The 22,147-nt window shown below is 44.8% G+C and overlaps 1 protein-coding gene across 3 annotated transcripts in view; it reads right to left on the bottom strand.

Annotated features, from left to right (window-relative positions):
- The window catches only part of AASDH (aminoadipate-semialdehyde dehydrogenase), a 471,184-nt gene that overhangs the window by 76,491 nt on the left and 372,546 nt on the right, over positions 1-22,147 (bottom strand). For all 3 annotated transcript variants that reach the window (XM_069200843.1, XM_069200827.1, XM_069200836.1), the window contains one exon: positions 20,460-20,585. In XM_069200843.1, coding sequence (XP_069056944.1) covers positions 20,460-20,585 — 126 coding nt within the window. The remainder of the gene's footprint in view (positions 1-20,459; positions 20,586-22,147) is intronic.

The following is a 22,147-nucleotide window of genomic DNA, read 5'->3' as shown; positions in this document are numbered from 1 at the left end:
TGGTTTCCCAGAACCGACCCTCTGGACCAGGCCTCCAGCATCCTTTGTGACCCCCGGGTTCCACCCATTGAAAAGCATTGGCCGCTCAGCTCTGTGTTTGCACCTTGCTGCCCCAGTGCCGCTGAGGGTGTGTGTTTGGTGTAGACCTGTGGCCCCACTGGTGCTCCTCTAAACCCCCCAGGTCTGCTCCCCTAGGATGCGGGTACACACCTGCCAGCAAATCTTTTTCGAGTGCCCTCAGACTCCATAGGATCCCATTCTAAACCTAACATCAACTTCGACCTCTGCACCCGGCCGGCCCCGTGTTGCTTGTGGTGCATGTTTGGGGTCAACTTGAACTTTGACGGTTGGACATCCTAACCCTCGGAGACTGGAACTGTAAGTCGAGTACTTACCTTCAAAAGGTACTAATGCTTTTCCTCCCCTAGGACTACACTGGTTCCTATGAAAAACTGCACTGTCTTCTTTTGAAATAGAAAATTGCTACTTACTTGTAAACTGCTGTAACTGCTAAACCCAAACAAAGTACATTTGATATATGATTGATACCTACTTACAACTGTACTTACTTGCAACAAAGCTGTTCTTGTTCTGGTAATAAAGTAACAAAATATATTTTTGCGACATAAAACAAATTGGCCTGGAGTTAGTCATTGAATATGTGCCTCACTTCTTGACTGTGTGTGTGTTCAACAAATGCTCGACCACACTACCACAAAAGAGAGCATTACTATTAACCCCTGGACTCGGTGCACACTATACCTCATTTTGGTGTAGTATATACATAGCCAGATTCCTACAACCCCTCATGTGACCCAACAGAGCCATTTGAATACTGCATTCCAAAGGGCTAAATTCAAGGACCGCCCCCTCCAAGATGGACCCATGTGCTAACAGGGCATGGCAGAGCTGTAAGAATCTGAATAACTGGGAGTGTTGTAGTTGGAAGTCACCATGCAAGTCTGGGAAGGACAGCATATTGGAATGCTGCCACATGTCCCCCAGATGTGAGATACCAATTGGGACCCATCTCCTGAACCTTCCAAGTGAGCTACGTTACGGAGCAACGTACCCCTTCATAAGGCTGTTTGGAGTGTAGCCCTACCCCCCAGCAGGTTGACTTCATGGCCACGCACCATATCGTAAAGATCACTTTGGTCAAGTCGGAGAGGTAGCGACAGGCAGGTGCCCCTACACGTGGTCCTTCATCACATCCCAGGACATGAGGGGTGTTTCCGCCTTGTATAATGCATCTTCACGACCGCTAAAGCCAGTCATTCTGAACCACCAATTGTGAGGCCCAGTAATAGAGACAAATTCCAAATAACCAGTCATTCAGAATCACCAATTGTGAGGCCCACTTATAGCCACCCTCAAAGGTGGACTGTACACACTTACCGAATGCTATACGGGAAAATCTGTGTGCCCACAAGAAGTGTCCCACAGTGGCCTGAACAGAGCCGAACCAAGCCCTGAGAATGACACAGGAAATACTCTGCAGGACATAAAGGAAGCGAGTCAACACCATCATTTTAAACAAAGCAATCCTGCCTGTAATATTGAGTGGGAAGGGAGGACCATCGCTCCAGATCACCATGCATACGTTACTAGGGGCTTCACATTCAGCAACCAAACTAGATCAGGAACAGTTGAAATGTACATGCCAAGATAAAGGAAGTTTAGCCGCCTGAGGGAAACTGGGGATCGCTAGCCATAGTCATGCAAAGGCCTGGAACAGCAGGGACTTAGAGTGGTTGACCATGAGGCCGGAGGCTTGGCCAAAAAGCGCAAGTGTATGTGGTATTCTGGGGCCTGTTGTCTCCGGATCATTCAAGACAAGCAAGACATCATCCTCATAAGGAAAATGTCACTTACCCAGTGTACATCTGTTCGTGGCATTAGTCGCTGCAGATTCACATGCTGTGCACAGTCCACCATCTGGTGTTGGGCTCGGAGTGTTACAAGTTGTTTTTCTTCGAAGAAGTCTTTTCGAGTCACGAGACCGAGGGACTCCTCCCACTTCGGTTCCATTGCACATCGGCGTCGACTCCATCTTAGATTGTTTTCCCAGCAGAGGGTGAGGTAGGAGTTGTGTATGTTAGTAATAGTGCCCATGCAATGGAATGAATACGTATGTATATAATAAAAAGTTAAAGTAATATATTTACAAATGTACAAATGTTTAAGATCTACTTCTAAACGGCTACAGGCTCCCGGGGAGGCGGGTGGGCGCATGTGAATCTGCAGCGACTAATGCCACGAACAGATGTACACTGGGTAAGTGACATTTTCCGTTCAATGGCATGTGTAGCTGCAGATACACATGCTGTGCATAGACTAGTAAGCAGTTATCTCCCCAAAAGCGGTGGTTCAGCCTGTAGGAGTTGAAGTAGTTTGGAATAATGTTCTTAGTACAGCTTGATCTACTGTTGCTTGTTGTGCAGTTAGCACATCTACACAGTAGTGCTTGGTAAATGTATGAGGCGTAGACCATGTTGCTGCCTTACATATTTCGTTCATTGGAATATTTCCTAGAAAGGCCATGGTAGCACCTTTCTTTCTGGTTGAGTGTGCCTTTGGTGTAATAGGCAGTTCTCTTTTAGCTTTAAGATAGCAGGTTTGAATGCACCTAACTATCCATCTAGCAATGCCTTGTTTTGAAATTGGATTTCCTGTATGAGGTTTTTGAAAGGCAATAAATAGTTGTTTTGTGTTTCTAATTAGTTTTGTTCTGTCAATGTAGTACATTAGTGCTCTTTTGATATCTAATGTATGTAGTGCTCTTTCAGCTACAGAATCTGGCTGTGGGAAGAACACTGGTAATTCTACCGTTTGATTCAAGTGGAACGGTGAGATTACTTTTGGTAAAAAATTTGGATTTGTTCGTAGAACAACTTTATTTTTGTGTATTTGAATAAATGGTTCTTGAATGGTAACCGCTTGAATTTCACTCACTCTTCTTAGAGATGTGATGGCAATTAAAAATGCATCTTTCCACGTTAAGTATTGCATTTCACAAGAGTGCATGGGCTCAAAAGGTGGGCCCATGAGTCGTGTTAAGACAATGTTGGGGTTCCATGAAGGAACTGGTGGCGTTCTTGGTGGTATAATTCTTTTTAGGCCTTCCATAAACGCTTTTATGACTGGTATCCTAAATAATGAAGTTGAGTGCGTAATTTGCAGATAAGCTGAAACTGCAGCAAGATGTATTTTTATGGAGAAGAAAGCTAGTTTTTCTTTTTGCAGATGTTGTAAGTATCCTACTATATCTTTTGTAGATGCGTGTAAGGGTTGAATTTGATTATTATGGCAGTAATAGACAAATCTTTTCCATTTATTTGCATAGCAGTGTCTAGTGGTAGGCTTTCTAGCCTGTTTTAGGACCTCCATACATTCTTGTGTGAGGTGTAAGTGTCCGAATTCTAGGATTTCAGGAGCCAAATTGCTAGATTCAGCGATGCTGGATTTGGATGCCTGATCTGTTGCTTGTGTTGTGTTAACAGATCTGGTTTGTTTGGCAGTTTGACATGAGGTACTACTGACAGGTCTAGTAGTGTGGTGTACCAGGGTTGCCTTGCCCATGTTGGTGCTATTAGTATGAGTTTGAGTTTGTTTTGACTCAACTTGTTTACTAGATATGGAAGGAGTGGGAGAGGGGGAAAAGCGTAAGCAAATATCCCTGACCAGTTCATCCATAGCGCATTGCCCTGAGACTGATGTTGTGGGTACCTGGATGCAAAGTTTTGGCATTTTGAGTTTTCCTTTGTTGCAAACAGATCTATTTGTGGTGTTTCCCAAATTTGGAAGTAAGTGTTCAGTATTTGGGGGTGAATCTCCCATTCGTGGATCTGTTGGTGATCCCGTGAGAGATTGTCTGCTAACTGATTCTGAATTCCTGGAATAAATTGTGCTATTAGGCGAATGTGGTTGTGAATCGCCCAATGCCATATTTTCTGTGTTAGGAGACACAACTGTATTGAGTGTGTTCCTCCTTGTTTGTTTAGGTAGTACATTGTTGTCATGTTGTCTGTTTTGACAAGAATGTATTTGTGGGTTATCATGGGTTGAAATGCTTTCAGCGCTAGAAATACCGCTAACAGTTCTAGGTGATTTATGTGTAACTGTTTTTGCTGCATGTTCCATTGTCCTTGGATGCTGTGTTGATTGAGGTGTGCTCCCTACCCTGTCCTGGAAGCATCTGTTGTTATCACGTATTGTGGCACTGGGTCCTGGAAAGGCTGCCCTTGGTTTAAATTTATACTGTTCCACCATTGAAGCGAGATGTATGTTTGGCGGTCTATCAACACCAGATCTAGAAGCTGACCCTGTGCTTGTGACCACTGTGATGCTAGGCACTGTTGTAAGGGCCGCATGTGTAACCTTGCATTTGGGACAATGGCTATGCATGAGGACATCATGCCTAGTAGTTTTAGTATTATTTTGACTTGTACTTTTTGTTTTGGATACAAGGTTTGTATTACATTGTGAAATGTTTGTACTCTTTGTGGACTTGGAGTAGCAATCCCTTTTGCTGTGTTGATTGTTGCTCCCAAGTATTGCTGTGTTTGGCACGGCTGCAGGTGTGACTTTGCGTAATTGATTGAGAAACCTAGTTTGTGTAGGGTTTCTATGACATATTTTGTGTGTTGTGAACACCGTTTTAGCGTATTGGTTTTGATTAACCAATCGTCTAGGTATGGGAACACATGTATTTGCTGCCTTCTGATATGTGCAGCTACTACTGCCAGGCATTTTGTAAAAACCCTTGGCACAGTTGTTATTCCGAATGGCAACACTTTGAATTGGTAATGTATCCCTTGGAATACAAACCTTAGGTACTTTCTGTGTGAAGGATGTATTGGTATATGGAAATATGCATCCTTTAGGTCTAGTGTTGTCATGTAGTCTTGTTGTTTGAGCAGTGGGATTACGTCTTGTAGAGTAACCATGTGAAAATGGTCTGATTTGATGTAGGTATTTAATGTTCTGAGATCTAGTATCGGTCTCAGGCTTTTGTCCTTTTTGGGTATCAGGAAGTACAGTGAGTAAACTCCTGTGTTTAATTGATTTTTTGGTACTAATTCTATTGCTTCTTTGTGTAGCAATGCCTGAACTTCTAGTCCTAGAAGATCTATATGTTGTTTTGACATATTGTGTGTTTTCGGTGGGACGTTTGGAGGGAATTTGAGAAATTCTATGCAATAACCATGCTGGATAATTGCTAAGACCCAAGTGTCTGTTGTTATTTCCTCCCAATGTGTGTAAAACTTGTTTAGTCTCCCCCCCACAGGTGTTATGTGTTGGGGATTTGTGACCTTGAAGTCACTGTTTGTTTTGAGGAGTTTTGGGACTTTGGAACTTTCCTCTGTTTCTTTGAAACTGTCCTCCTCTATATTGTCCCCGAAAACCTCCCCACTGATACTGGCTCTGGTAAGTGGGCTTTGTTTGTGAGGTTGTGGCTTCTGTGGTTTGCCCTCGAAACCCCCCTCGAAATTGTGTTTTTCGAAATGTGCCTCTGCTCTGCGGGGAGTAGAGCGCACCCATGGCTTTGGCCGTGTCAGTGTCTTTTTTAAGTTTTTCAATTGCAGTGTCCACCTCCGGCCCAAACAACTGCTGTCCGTTGAATGGCATAGTCAGCACAGCTTGCTGTATCTCTGGTTTAAATCCTGATGTACGCAGCCATGCATGCCTCCTTATCGTTACTGCTGTGTTGACAGTTCTAGCAGCTGTGTCTGCAGCATCCATTGCTGATCGAATTTGATTATTGGAGATATTTTGTCCCTCTTCGACCACTTGCTGCGCTCTTTTTTGAAACTCCTTTGGCAAGTGTTCAATAAGGTGTTGCATCTCATCCCAATGGGCCCTATCATATCTGGCTAGCAAAGCTTGCGAATTTGCAATACGCCACTGGTTTGCTGCCTGTGCAGCCACCCTTTTACCTGCCGCATCGAATTTCCTACTCTCTTTATCTGGAGGTGGCGCGTCTCCTGAAGTATGAGAGTTGGCTCTTTTGTGCGCTGCTCCAACTACAACAGAGTCTGGTGATAGCTGTTGTGTGATGTACACTGGGTCTGTTGGTGGCGGTTTATATTTTTTATCTACTCTTGGAGTAATGGCTCTCCCTTTGACAGGTTCTTCAAACACTTGTTTGGAGTGTTTTAGCATTCCTGGCAACATTGGCAGACTTTGATATTGAGTATGCGTAGACGACAGTGTATTAAAAAGGAAGTCATCTTCAATGGGTTCCGAATGAAGGCTGACATTGTGAAATGCTGCTGCCCTTGATACCACTTGAATGTAGCCTGTACTATCCTCAGGTGGCGAGGGTCTTGCTGGATAGCACTGAGGACTAATGTCTGACACTGGTGCGTCGTAGAGGTCCCATGTGTCAGGGTCATCTTGACTCATTCCCGTATGTGTTGGGGATTGCATCATTGGTGGAGTGGTTACCGGTGATAGTTGTGGAGAGTGATGTGGGGATGGTGGTGGTGTTATTTGTTTAGCCACTTTTGCTTGTGGCTGTTTGTCCTTGTCCTTGCTTTGGAAGGCAAGTTTTCGTTTCATTCTGATTGGGGGAAGAGTGCTGATCTTCCCTGTATCTTTTTGAATAAAGAGCCGCCTTTGCGTGTGATCTGGCTCTATTGTTTGTAATTCCTCTTCAAATCTGTGTGTCTTCATTTGAGAGGACAGTCCTTGTTCCTCTGAATAGGAACTAACTTTCGGTTCGGATGCCGGATGTTTCAGCACCAAAACCTTTTCTGCTGCTTTTTTTGGCTCCGACAAAATCTTTTTTCTTTTCGGCGTGGTGCCCTCTCGGTGCCGACTAACTTCGGTGCCGCTGTCTTGGTGCCGAATCTTTTCTGCGCCACTCTCTCAGGCCCGAGATTGCTGCGTGCCTGTATCTCGACCGGAGTCGGATGACTTCGACACCAGCTCGCCCTTTTTCGGTGCCGATGGACGGTCACCTACTTTTCAGGTTAAGCCATGGCCTGTTGGCGGTGGCGTCCCCTGGGCTTTTGTCAGTCTTTTCGTGAGTTTTTTGTTTCGACGTCTTACTCACGGTTTTCGGCGTTTCTTCTGGATCGGCCTCCTCCGAGTCCGAATCCTGGATGGAGAATGTTTCTTCCTCCTCCTCGAAACACCTTGTCCTGTCGGCGCCGACGCCATTTGCAGTCTTCTTGCTCTTCGGTCTCTGAGTGTTTTCCTCGACCGAAACGCTCGACAGGCCTCACAAGTATCCTCCCTGTGTTCCGGTGACAAACACAAGTTACAGACCAGGTGTTGATCTGTATATGGATACTTGCTATGGCATTTTGGACAGAAGCGGAATGGGGTCCATTCCATCAGCCTTGAAGGGACACGTGGCCGGGCCGACCAGGCCCCGACGGGCATCGAAAAAACCCCGAAGGGCCACCGGAGCTCTTCTCAATTCGGTGTCGATCTGTTGTAACTAACCCGATACCGAACGCAAACAATACCGACGATTTTTCCGAGATTCTAACTAACTTTCCGACCCGAAACACGGAGCGAAAAGAAACACGTCCGAACCCGATGGCGGAAAAAAACCAATCTAAGATGGAGTCGATGCCCATGCGCAATGGAACCGAAGTGGGAGGAGTCCCTCGGTCTCGTGACTCGAAAAGACTTCTTCGAAGAAAAACAACTTGTAACACTCCGAGCCCAACGCCAGACGGCGGACTGTGCACAGCATGTGTATCTGCAGCTACACATGCCATCGAACAGTGTATTACGATCTTCGTAGACTCCCATCTACCACTAAAACCCCTGAAGCAGTGCGTCACAGTGGACCCAGGTCACCAGGGAATCAATGCTAAGGCAAAAAGGAGGGGGACAAGGGACAACGTTGTTTAGCCCCGCCCCCTTTTTGATCGGAAATACCCCTGAAAGATAGCCATTCACAGGGATCCTTGCCATGGGCCCACAATGTACAGTTCGAACATACAAAATAAAATTGGGCCCAAAGTCCATCTGGGCCAGGACATCCCAGAGAAAATCCCAATTGAGGGATTTGAAAGCTTTCTCAATGTCTAGGAGAAGACCATTGGAGCTGCATAGTAGATGATGGCATGCCACTGCCACCTGCACTCTACAGATGCAGTGATGGGTGCTGTGAAGGGGCATGAATCCACATTGATTAGAATGGATCAAATCAGGAAGAATCCGAATTCGAATCAGGAAGAATGCAAAGTGATTGGCCAGCACTTTAGGATAGATTTTGACCAATTAATAAGAGAAATCGGCTGGTATGAAGCAGTCTATGGGGGATTTACAGGTTTTGTGCAGGACTACAGTAGCAGCCTTGTTAAGTTTTGCCAGGAAACAACCTTTGGATATCGCGTCGTAAAGAGCCAACAGGTGAGCCGTAAGAGCTGTGTGGTATTTAATATTCTACTGGGAAACCGTCTGGTCCCAGAGTCTTGCCAGAGTTCATGGCGGATAGGGCTGCAGTCACCTCTTCGAGGCCCAGGGGTTCGTGAAGCACAGTGGTGCCTGCCCTTTCAAGAGAATGCAGTGGTAAATTTGCTATAATTGGTGAGGAGTACTCATATGAAGGCCGTGGGTAGTGTGCTTATAATGTACAATAGTGATCCGCCAACGCTGTTACGATGTCTCAGTACTCGGATACTAACCCTCGGTCTGGGTCCTGGATTCTGGGCACCACCCGTCTGACAGACGATAGGTCGCAAGCCAGTACAGAAGCTTAGCGGATTTCTCTCCCCATCCATAGACTCTTCTCTGCGAGGCCATCCAACACTGTCAGGCCTCCTCAAAACAAAGCTACCATCATGAGAGCCTATCCAGTGCGAGCTGAAGTGGTTTATTAGTCTTTGCATCTGACTGGGGTTCGGCCCGTCCTATGTCTGGAACCAGATCCATGATCTGGGACGCTTTCTGTCTATCTTGGCTGTGAAAGTGCGTTTGGGAAACCCCTTCACATACGCTTTGCTGGCTGCCTAAAGTATCCTGGGTAAAGTTACTGAGCCTACATTTTGCTCCAGGAAGTAATCCAATTCCTGGGACAGGAATTTTGCTGCCAGTATATCCATAAGGCACCACATCAAGTGCTCCCCCTAGAGCTCTCATGTCCAAGGTAGGCTGTTACTGGTGCGTGGTCTGAGGCACCCCGAGGTAGAATCTCTGCCCTGTTAGTAAGGAGTAGGTCTAAAATGATGCAGGAGTAAGTCTGTTCGGGACAAATATCTGTAAGACTCCCTTGATTTTAAGAAACGATAAGTGAATGATTATGGATTCCAGAATAGCTCATTCATCCATATTCAGCTTTCAGACCACCATAAGGCCTAGGCATGATTTTAAAATACTTTTCATGGAAAATAATTGTGTAAGCACTTAAAGGTAATCCATTGGTAACAGTATAACTAGAGGAATGCATAGGGCCTGAAGATTATTCAAACAAGCCAGCTCAATACCTTCAAATTCACATGTTAAAGAGTGACTGCAAAGAAGGGAACTCTTTTGTGCATCCTCAGCGAGGTGCTCTGTCACATGCCCTGTCTTCCTGAAGTCTTCCTGAAGCCTTTTGATCTGGCCCACTATGTAACACAATTCTGCTTCACTAAACACTAAAACCACAAAGTTATTCTGTCTCACAACACAATTTTGTGTAGCTCCTACTGCAGCCCCATAGACAACATCTACCTCTGCTAGAACTTCTCTGTAACCATTAGAGGTGCATCATGCTTAGGTGATCAGCACCAGTCGTAACGTAACAAGTGTTATTTAAAAAGTGTATGTTTACCTTGTGAGGCATACTCGCACTAAATAAGAGATGTTCACTGCTATCCGATTTAGTGATACTTATTTTATTACCTTTGAAAGGATGAAAAGCTAGTGATCCAACAGGATTGGAAAGTGTGACGATGGGGTCAAATATATTATCCTGCAGTGACTGCTTTAGTCCACTGAGCCATCAGACAAGGCTAAAGCTTTTCCTTTCAATGCCCAGCAGCTCACCACATCAGAACTATCTGCTGTTTCAGGATCCAAAGAGCATGATTATTATACTGCCCACTCTTTCTCTGAACATTAGAGGTATGATAAAAAGTTCTAGTTAGGATTTTTTCTGATATTGTAGTACGCTGGCTTCAAGTCTGGGTTCTATACTCCTCAACTCCCAGTAATATTATCTGAGGAGAAATAAGCACGTTTTGGAAACTGGGTTTTTGGTTGGCGGAGGTATGCACCATGTCCAAGCAGGAACCACTATCCTAGTCAGGAAAAGTCACAAACACACCCTGTATTAACCTGTGCTCACCCACTGGTAGCTTAGCACACAGCAGTCAAGCTTTACTTAAGAGGCAATGTGTAAAGTATCTGTGCAACCCTTCAAACAGTAAAACAGTGCAAACACCACACAAAAATATACCCCATGTGACCAGAAAAATAGAGCTTAATTTAATAAATAAAGCAAGACCAGGACAAATGCAAATGTTCAGGCCTATGTGATGGAGTGCGGCATGGCTACAGGGACCCAATGAGGCCCACTGAACAAAAGTACCTTAATCCTGGTTGCGTTGACATTGAAAATGCGGGGAGCATGCTGAAGCGATGCATCAGTGTTGATCCCACCAGTGGCGGCGATGTGTCGATACTTCCCACGCAGTAGTGAAGATTTTCTCAAAGCATCAGCGGTGATGCCTCAGACCTGATGTAGGAAGTTAGCTCTGTATGTACTATTTCAAAGTAAGAAATAGCATGCACAGAGTCCAAGGGTTCCCCTTAGAGGTAAGATAGTGGCAAAAAGAGATAATTCTAATGCTCTATTTTGTGGTAGTGTGGTCGAGCAGTAGGCTTATCAGAGAGTAGTGTTAAGCATTTGTTGTACACACACAGGCAATAAATGAGGAACACACACTCAAAGACAATTCCAGGCCAATAGGTTTTTATATCGAAAAATATATTTTCTTAGTTTATTTTAAGAACTACAGGTTCAAGATTTACAATCAATACTTCAAATGAAAGGTACTTCACTTAAGTATCATAGGAACTTTGAATCAGCAAAATAACATGTACAGTTTTGGCAAAAATGGCAATAAGCTATTTTAAAACTAGACACTGCAAATTTCAACACTTCCTGGGGGAGGTAAGTATTTGTTAGTTTTGCAGGTAAGTAAACCACCTACAGGTGGTGCAGGGTTCAAAGTTGGGTCCAAGGTAGCCCACCGTTGGGGGTTCAGGGCAACCCCAAAGTTACCACACCAGCAGCTCAGGGCCGGTCAGGTGCAGGGGTCAAAGTGGTGCTCAAAACGCATAGGCTTCAATGGAGAAGGGGGTGCCCTGGTTCCAGTCTGCCAGCAGGTAAGTACCCGCGACTTCGGAGGGCAGACCAGGGGGGTTTTGTAGGGCACCGGGGGGACGACACAAGTCAGCACAGAAAGTACACCCTCAGCGGCACGGGGGCGGCCGGGTGCAGAGTGCAAACAGGCGTCGGGTTCGCAATAGAGTTCAATGGGAGATCCAGGGGTCTCTTCAACGAAGCAGGCAGGCAAGGGGGGGCTCCTCGGGGTAGCCACCACCTGGGCAAGGGAGAGGGCCACCTGAGGGTCGCTTCTGCACTGGAGGTCGGATCCTTCAGGTCCTGGGGGCTGCCGGTGCAGTGTCTTTACCAGGCGTCAGGTTCTTAGAAGCAGGCAGTCGCAGTCAGGGGGAGCCTCTGGATTCCCTCTGCAGGCGTCGCTGGGGTTTCAGGGGGGTCAACTCTGGCTACTCACAGGGTCGCAGTCGCCGGGGAGTCCTCCCTGTAGTGTTGTTTCTCCGCAGGTTGAGCCGGGGGCGTCGGGTGCAGAGTGGAAAGTCTCACGCTTCCAAGTTATATCTTCTTTGGAGCAGAGCCGCTGTCCTCAGGAGTTCTTGGTCCTTTTAGATGCAGGGTAGTCCTCTGAGGCTTCAGAGGTCGCTGGACCCTGGGGGACGCGTCGCTGTTGCAGTTTTTCTTCAAGTGGGGAGACAGGCTGGTAGGGCTGGGGCCAAAGCAGTTGGTGTCTCCGTCTTCTCTGCAGGGCTTCAGGTCAGCAGTCCTTCTTCGTCTTCAGGTTGCAGGAATCTGTTTTCCTAGGTTCTGGGGGCCCCTAAATACTCAATTTAGGGGTGTGTTTAGGTCTGGGGGTTAGTAGCCAATGGCTACTAGCCCTGAGGGTGGCTACACCCTCTTTGTGCCTCTTCCCTGAGGGGAGGGGGGCACATCCCTAATCCTATTGGGGGAATCATCCATCTGCAAGATGGAGGATTTCTAAAAGTCAGAGTCACCTCAGCTTAGGACACCTTAGGGTTTGTCCTGACTGGCCAGTGACTCCTCCTTGTTTTTCTCATGATCTCCTCCGGCCTTGCCGCCAAAAGTGGGGCTGTGGCCGGAGGGGGCGGGCATCTCCGCTAACTGGGATGCCCTGTGGCGCTGTTACAAAGGGGGTGAGCCTTTGAGGCTCACCGCCAGGTGTTACAGTTCCTGCAGGGGGAGGTGAGAAGCACCTCCACCCAGTACAGGCTTTGTTACTAGCCACAGAGTGACAAAGGCACTCTCCCCATGTGGCCAGCAACATGTCTGGTGTGTGGCAGGCTGGCAAAACTAGTCAGCCCACACTGGAAGTCAGGTATGTTTTCAGGGGGCAGCTCTAAAACTCCTGGGGTGAATTTCACAATAAAATGTACACTGGCATCAGTGTGCATTTATTGTGCTGAGAAGTTTGATACCAAACTTCCCAGTTTTCAGTGTAGCTATTATGGTGCTGTGGAGTTCGTGTATGACAGACTCCCAGACCATATACTCTTATGGCTACCCTGCACTTACAATGTCTAAGGTTTTGCTTAGACACTGTAGGGTCATAGTGCTCATGCAGCTATGCCCTCACCTATGGTATAGTGCACCCTGCCTTAGGGCTGTAAGGCCTGCTAGAGGGGTGACTTATCTATGACATAGGCAGTGTGAGGTTGGCATGGCACCCTGAGGGGAGTGCCATGTCTATTTAGTCATTTTCTCCCCACCAGCACACACAAGCTGGCAAGCAGTGTGTCTGTGCTGAGTGAGGGGTCTCCAGGGTGGCATAAGACATGCTGCAGCACTTAGAGACCTTCCCTGGCATCAGGGCCCTTGGTACCAGGGGTACCAGTTACAAGGGACTTACCTGGATGCCAGGGTGTGCCAATTGTGAAAACAAAGGTACAGTTTTAGGGAAAGAACACTGGTGCTGGGGCCTGGTTAGCAGGCCTCAGCACACTTTCAAATCATAACTTGGCATCAGCAAAGGCAAAACGTCAGGGGGTAACCATGCCAAGGAGGCATTTCCTTACACCTGAGATGCAGCGGTTCCGAATGCAACTCAACAAGGTCGATCTGCGCCGGAGACGCAATGCATTGACTCCCATCCATGTAATGGGCCTGATGCCCAGGTTCCAAACCGAGTAGTGGTAGCAATGGCTAGTTTCAGCTGCAGCAAACACCTTAGTCCCACTCCAAAGGGTCCAGGACTGGGGTGGCATCACTTGGCAGGGCAGACTTATGGATGACAGAGTTCAGATGTAGATGTAGGTGAGTTGGAAGTCTTTTGTGTCCCTGAGACTTCAGAAAACAGGAGACCAGAAAGCTGGCCATTGGATTCTCTCTGGGTGTTGGGTTCAAGTAATGTGTGTCCGTTCCTTCTCACTCTGGCAAGGAGTGCAGCAGACAGCAGGTCAGCACAGTAAGAAAGCAGTTCTTCCACAGCAGCAGTCCAGCAGAGAGGCAGTCCTTCAGAAGCACAGCAGATCTTCTTCCTAGTATCCACAGGTCCAGAAGTGTACTGAGTTGGTGGGGTTTGAGGTCCAGTTCTTATACCCAGTGGTGCCTTTGAAGTGGGGGAGACTTTAAATAAAAGTCTTTGAAGTGCACAGAGGTCCTCACTTCCCGCCTTGGCACCATTCTCACTACAGGTAGGTTAAGCAGTCCTTTGTATGAGATCACGTCACAGCCTATTCATGTGTGTGAGACAGTGTCCAGCTCCCCCTCCCATTCTGCCCAGGATGGCCCATCAGGTTATCGAACACCCGTCAAGTCACACCTAAGTTGTGCATGGCTTTCTAGTGGGAATGCACAAATTCCAGCTATCACCCAATGCAGACATGTATTGATGGCTATCACCCAATGCAGACATGTATTGGAGGCAGGCTGCAGGCAAACAGGGCTAAGAGCAGAAAACTGTCAACTTTCTAAAAGTTCCATTTTCAAAATTGTAACAATAAGTCCAACTTTATCATCAAAGAGGATTTATTATCACAATTCCATAGGTACTACATAGGTACTAAACAGGACATATCTACCTCTTCCCATTTAGTAATTACAGCGTATGAAACGTAATAAGGAATCTCCAATGTTATCCTATGAAAGGGGTAAGCCTCACAGTAGTGAAAAACAAATTTGAGAGTTTTCTCTACCAAGACAAGTAAAACCTAAAATTATTTGTCCTGTCTTTAATTTACATCGCAACCTGCTCTATGGGCTAAGTATGGCCTACCTTGGGGGTGACATATGTAACAAAAGGGGAGTTTAAGACTTGGTAAGGGGCTTTAAATGCCAAGTCGACATGGCAGGGTGCCACTGCATTCAAGCTGTAATGGCAGGTCTGGGATAAGTTTTAAGGGGGCACTTACATGGGTGGCAAAATCAGTGCTGCAGGCCCACTAGTAGCATTTGATATACAGGCCCTGGGTACATGTAGTGCACTTTACTAGGGACTTATAAGTAAACTAAATATGCCAATTAGGTATATATCAATCAAACCATGTTTAGGGGAGTGAGCACAAGCACTTTAGGACTGGTTAGCAATGTTAAAGTGCACAGAGTCCTAAGGCTAACAAAAATGAATTCAGCAAAGTTGGAGGCAAGCAGGCAAAATGTTTGGGGGAAGAGCACTCTAATGCTGTCAGATCTTACAGCAGGACATTTGGATTATGAAGCACATGCTCACATTTCTGGAGTAGTACACTTCTTTGAGGCCAGAAAGTCTGAACTTCATATAACCTGCTCCTGATTAATGCTTTTAGTCTCTGACTACCCAGGTCATACTTATTACCATGGGAATGAAAGAAGCATCAATGGTCCTGCAGTGAGCATACCTCGGCAGAGGTGCAAAAGGGGGTGGTAAAGGCAAAAGGATTAGGATGTAAGCTTGTTTTCTATTCTTTGCTTCCAGATGCTACTTTAATAGTAATACCATGCATGTTTAAATTCCAATTTTGTGTTGCTCCAAGTATCAAATATTGTACTGTTGTTTTGTTATCCTCATTTTAATATTCAGTTACACCACCTAAAAATTGTATATGGTTGATTACACATGAAACATATTTCAAACAGCTCTTTCAGTGGCTCAATCTGAGCAGAACAAAGCAAGGTATATTTGCTAAGTGTAAAGGTTGTTTACTGGCCCAATGCTGCTTTCTAAGGGAATACTAATCATTAAGACTTTTCGCATTTCTTACAAACAGAGGCTGCTCAAATGTAACAGTGCAGCTAGGAGAAACCTTCTATTAACATGGTTAAGTGATGAAAATCCCTAAAAGTTATTGAACCTGGAGGTCATGATAACAATTATCAAACACTCTGTGTCCACTGAAACACTGAGATAATTGAGAAGGTCAGGGACACTGTGACCATAGGCTACTGCTGCTAGATGAACATTGTTGCTTTGTAAATCTAATCTATCCACGATGGATACATTTACCCAATGTGCTTTGGCTATTTATGTGGCAATGTATGGTTGAACGTATTAAGAATATTTGCCATTGACTAAGTCACAGACAGCTAGATATGCGAGTTCTACGGTTTATGTGATATTCCAGCATTAAGCACCACGTCGACTACAACTGCAGGATCGAGGATACATAATAGGTAATTGGTTATGCAGCTCTATATCAGCATTAAAGGGTTCTAGTGACATAATAAGCCATCTAAATAGGAGTAATGATTTGTATGCCAGTTGGGCGGGTTATGCAGAGCTACTATAACTGGCAAACTTCAGCAGCTTTTAGGTTTTGCTTTGTAACGTTTTTGACACTTGTTGAGGACCAGATCAGTCCTTACAGTGTTGGCAAGACCTGACAGACCCAGATAAACACGAGGACTGGTGCGCTATGGGGAACAGTCCCCAAAGTGTTTTTGGTTGTGTGGTTGTGAGCCCTTTTAATCATTGCTATTAATGTACAGAGGCAATAAAAAAAGTACACCAATGCACTTCACCTGGTAAAATAGGTAGAATCTAAAAGTTCTAAATAATTTGCTAGGAAAACTTTAAATTACTCTTACAACCAACATAAGTAAAATATGAAAGGTTATTTTTGAGCAATGCACTAAGAATCAGTTAGCGAGCATGCGCTGTAGCACCTTCCGAATAGAATGTGTAATCAAAAGGGCGCTTTTATTCTTTTCACAGCGTCTTTCTTGGCGCCGTGTTTGTACCTTGGAGGTTGTTGAAGAGCCCATTGTTTTTCTGTTTGGAAGTTAGGGCCTGTTAGAGCTCACTTCCTGTTCCCTGCCGGGGATCGCTTCCTGTTGGTTAGCGGTCTAGGCTATTTTGGGTGGGAATAAATGCCGGCAGTGACACGGCCGCGCTGATGAAGGTGGGAGTGTGTTACTGTGTATTGCATTTTTAATATTTTATCTGCCCTGATCTTTTTACGCTGCCAATTTTTACTTCGCACTTTACGACATTTTAATGTTTTTTGACACTTTAAGGTTCTAATGTTTTTTTGCCTGGGGACTGTACTGTTTTAAAGGGCGCTTTTATTCTTTGCACTGCGTCTTTCTTGGCGCCGCATTTTTACCTTGGGGATTGTTGGGGAGCCCATTGTTTTTCTGTTTGGAAGCTAAGGCCTGTTAGAGCCCACTTCCTGTTCCCTGTCGGGGACCGCTTCCTGTTGGTTAGCGGTCTAGGCTATTTTTGGAGGGAACAAATGCTGGCAGTGACACGGCCGCGTCGCTGGCGTGCCAAAGGCAAGCCCGTCTGCGCCCACCCGCGCCAGAAGGCCAGGGGCTACATTCATCGCTCAAAAGTGGGTATGTATTCTTCCACAGATCTCCGTAGCTTTGCTGATACTCCTTGCCCCCATAAACTGGTGCCCCGCAACTCAGCCTCCTGGAAATGTGCGCTATGCAATTGGATCTCACCTGCGCCCCTAACAGTTGAGGAGCATAGAGCTCTAGATGAGGGGAGAATGAAGTCAGATCAGGCAAATATTTGTGGCCTGAAGGATGGCAGAAAATTGGGATCTTTTGCCCTTATTTATGTTAGATCGCTCCCCAAGCATAAACTTGAATTTAGTAAAGTTATTTCCAACTACAACATAGACTGCCTTTTTATAACTGAAACTTGGGCAAGGCCTGAATCTGACCCTGATTTTATATAGACCGCTCCGGTAGGTTACTCCTTCTACAGGTTTGATAGGATAACAGGTAGAGGAGGGGGACTGGCCATTATCTGCAGGTCGGATCTCACATGCACTTGGAATTGCACTAGTCCCTTCTCAGATGTATGTGAAGCTATGTTTTTAAAATCTCACAAGGCCACTTTATAGTTTTGGAAGGGCTTCTTGTCTATCGCCCTCCTGGACCCCTCCCCAAGTTCATTCAGAGGTGGACCGACCTGATATAACCTCTTATTATGGCCCGAAGGCCATTTTATTAGGGGATTTTAATATTCATTTTGATGAAACTAGCAATCCTTTGAGTGCTGAATTTCTTAACCTTATGGCAGCTTTGGATTGGGTATTAAAGGGGGGTCCAGCCACTCATATAGCTGGCCATACCCTTGACAGGATTTTTACCCATCCTGAGGAGCAGTTAGAGCTTATGACGATTTCACTATATTGGACGGATCATTCTCTCTTAACTTTCAAATCTATTGAAAGGCAACTTCCCCCGGCACCTAAACCCTCTAATAAACTCATAAGGCAATGGAATAGCATTAAAGTTGAGCACTTGATAGCGGTGCTAGGACACGGTTGGAATGAGCCGAACATGCTCACTTTGCTGCCGCTTGTTCGCTTCAAACAGGGAATAGCCAAGGCCATTAATTCCTTAGCCCCTTTGAAGGTTTATGTACCACGTGCTGCAAAAAAAACCAATCAACCATGGTTCTCTAAGGACCTCAAACTCCTTCAAAGGAAATATCGACAACAGGAGTGCCGCTGGAGACTCTGTCCTACCTCTAGTGAGAAAGTGAATTTAAAAAGCACTTTAAAAAACTACAAAGAGGCTTGCTTCAAGGCTAAATCGGAATACTACACCTCAAGAATTAGAGAGGCTGCTAATTCCTCCAGAGATTTGTTAAAGTTATCAATGCTCTAACTACTCCCCTGGTACGTCTGATCTGGAGAACTCCCAGGATTTTTGTAATAAAATAGCCACATTTTTTTAAAGTAAAATCCTGAATATTCATGCTAATTTTACTCCCTGTAAGGCTCAGGTGATTTCCCCACCTACTGACACTACGATTAATGTTCCCTTTGTCCCACCCACAGCCTCACATGACAACCCTCACTACTCTCAAGTTTTAAAATCCCCTCTTAGGATGTAATCTATAAATTGATCCACGGAATTAAAATCAGGCTAGATCCCTGTCCCCCGGCCATCTTCCAATTGGTTCCTGATTTGGTGGCATCCGCATTAGTTCCTATTTTTCAGGATATTCTTTCTACCAGCGCTTACCCGAATGCATGGAAAGAGACTATCATTATCCCCCTTAAAAAAAGGAAACTGGAAAGATTGATGACTTAATCAATTTGCATCCTATAGCTTTGCTTCCTTTCCTGGCCAAAATTCTTGAAAAATATATTAACAAAGAACTGGTCAATTTCCTGCAAGAATCGGGGGTTTTAGATGCCTCTCAACATGGATTCCGAAAATCCCACAGTACAGAATCCGCTCTTATCTCTTCATCGGATTCCATTCGTAGACTGGTTGATGAGGTTCAGGGTACCTTTCTGATATTGTTGGATTTATCCGCAGCATTTGATACCATCGTCCCCCATATTCTGTTAGAATTAGATTACATCAGGCAGGTATTAGGGATCAAGCCCTTAAGCTTTTAGCGTCTTTTCTAACCAATAGGTGGCGACGGTAAGCAGTGGAGATTTTAAATCCCCGGCTTACCTTTTGCCCTGTGGCGTTCCGCAGGGCTCGGCTCTTAGTCTGACTTTATTCAATGTCTATGTCGCCCCACTGGCTGAACTTATACGCTCTTTTGGTTTCATCCCTGCCTCCTATGCGGATGATACACAACTTATTATTCCAGTCGATAAAAATGGGGAGGAAGTTATGGCCCGTTTTAATAACTGTATGTTAGCAGTAAATAGTTGGATGAAGGCCAACTGGCTCAAAATGAATTGCGGAAAAAAACGAGATTCTCTGTTTCGGTATTAGCAGGGAACGGTGGTCTCCGAGTTGGTGGCACAAAGTGTGTGGCACTCCCCCCATCCCGGGTTCTACCTCAAGGAATTTGGGCTTACGTTTTGATGACCATCTATCTTTTAAATCTCAGGTCAACCATACGGTTAAAACCTGTATGTGGATTCTGAAGAAACTAAAGAAAGTCTTTCCATATATTCAGAAACAATGGAAAATTACAGCCACTTTGGCCCTTGTCCTGTCCAGGTTGGATTACTGTAATGCTCTTTTGCTCAATCTGGACAAAGGATCCCTTAACAAACTGCAGCTGATGCAGAACACGGCTGCTAGAATGGACCTTCCGCGATCGGCCTCTGCCAAAAATAGCCTCAAACATTTACATTGGCTCCCAGTAGCCCAACGGATCATTTTTAAAACGCTCTCTATCACCCATAAAGCCGCCCATGGGAACGGCTCCAAGTATTTGACGTCCAAACTACAGTGGTATAAACCTGAAAGATTGCTTCGATCTGCTGGTACCTATCAAATTCAAGTCCCCCGCACCAATAAGGTGAAGAGGGGTGATAAAGCCTTTTCAGTCGCGGCCACAAAGGACTGGAATCTTCTCCCTCTGGAATTAAGGAAGAAGCAATATTATCTTATTTTCAGAAAACGGGTCAAGACTTGGCTCTTTCCACGCTAAGTCTTGACCCTGATCTCTCTTTCCTCCTCAGAGCTCACACCATCCCACCATCCCACCTTTGTTAGCGCTTTGATGCCTTCGGGCCGGAATGCGCTCTAGAAATACATTATACATACATACATACATACATACATACATAATCAGACAATTATTTTTAGGTAGACATTAAACGGCAAAAATGATTAAGTCATTCTCATGGCTGAAATATAAAAGGTCTATTTGACAACTGTATTCTTGACTGTTTCAAAGAGTAACACGATTTCAAGTTGCACAGCACTTCAATATAATTTGTAATTGAGAATATTTATTTAATATATTTATTTAATACACACTTTCAACATAATACTAAAAAGACCAATATTTACTCACAGGGTTTAGAGCCAGTAGCAGTCCCCCAAGTGTAGCAATATAAAGATGATGTGGCCGAATACTCAAAGCAGGTGATGAGAAGATTGCCCCTCCTCCACAGTGTTGCTTCCAAACACACTCCTTTCGCTGCCATCATAATTGGAAAAACAGAGAGCAAGTATTTAAATATAGGATTCAAGAAAGGAGTGTTAATGTAAAAATGAATGCTTAAATAACTCATTTAAGCCTCACCAAAAGCTACACCATTTTGCCAAGTACAAGCAATCACCGTGAATCAGTAATTTAGATGAAATTAATCTTCCAATGGCTGAGGCAACAGTAAAAGTCGGGAGTACAGCATAATGGAAAGCACAGCTGCCTGGCACAGCCATGGTAAGATGGTTGAAGCATTCTCCTAGCTGCATTCCACGCTAAAAGAACTCTACTTCTTGTGGGCTTAAATGGCAAAGACACTAGCTGTAATTAGGACATAAACTGATGTACTTCAGTCATAGATTCTGTCACGTCTGCATGCACTTTTATCAGCCAGCCACCCATTTTAAGTGGTAACCAATCTCAGTTGGGAAAATGCTGATAATTACTCTACTTGTAAATAAAATCATGTGCTGTCAACATACTCATATTAAATATGGAATAATAATGGCAAACAACCATACCCACAAATTGTTTTAGTTAGTTAAGAACTAGTGACCATGTCAGCTGTACATTCCACTAGCAATTATTGGTAGGAAACTGAGATCACCTGGATCCACAAGGGTTGTTGATTAGCATTCAGTAACTTTAATTTCCTAAGCCTCAAATTGATTTGATAGTAATGAGCTAAGTGTATTCCTAATAATGGCATTATAAATTTAAGTGACTGCATCAATTTGCTCAAATTTGTTGAGCCATCCTAGCCAGCATTTCTATGTCTTGATTTTCAATACCTGTGTACAGTTAAAAAATTTCTACCTATCGCGTCAAGAATTTTAGATTCTATTAAGGACACGGAGGCGAGGATTATGCTTCTCTTAACTTTACTGACAAACACAGCAGCCAATTGTATTGTAATAACTTGAAAAACTACAAGTCCCATGAGCCCTCTACCACCAATCACGGCTCAGTAACCGTCCATTCTTTGCGAAAAACAGTTCAAACATGCTTTAACTTGCAACGCTGGTAACGAACTCTCTCCGGTTCTCTGAACGATCTCAAGCCGTTGGAGAAATAACTGTATCAGTGACCATCGGTTGGATCCCTTCACGAAGTCGTGTTGGATGTTCCTGAGTGAGAGAAAATTGAAACTAACATCGATGTATACCAAGGGAGGGTACTTATTCACGCTTTATATCATAACAATTTAACGCTCTTAACATTTATAACTTTAAGCCATAAAGTGTGCATATTGGCTGGGATAATCCTCGCCTCTGTGTCCTTAATAGAATCTAAAATTCTTGACGCGATAGCTAGAATTTATTTTATTCTATGTCAGGACCGGAGGCTTCGGATTATGCTAGTTCAAAGTCTATTTACCACCTCTGACACCACATCAACAATAGGCTTGTGATAGAACACCTTGAAAGTGGAATCATTTGACCAATCTGCTGCCGCCATGATGTCCTCTAACCTAGCTCCAGTCGCAAAGGCTTTCGAGGCCATGGCTCCTCTGACCGAGTGTGCCCGAAAAACACTTATGTCAATACCAGCTT

The sequence above is a fragment of the Pleurodeles waltl genome, chromosome 1_2 (assembly GCF_031143425.1).
Source record: "Pleurodeles waltl isolate 20211129_DDA chromosome 1_2, aPleWal1.hap1.20221129, whole genome shotgun sequence".
NCBI classification, from domain to species: domain Eukaryota; kingdom Metazoa; phylum Chordata; class Amphibia; order Caudata; family Salamandridae; genus Pleurodeles; species Pleurodeles waltl.
Note: the sequence above shows the minus strand (reverse complement) of the source record. Positions and strands in the feature narration are given on the sequence as shown.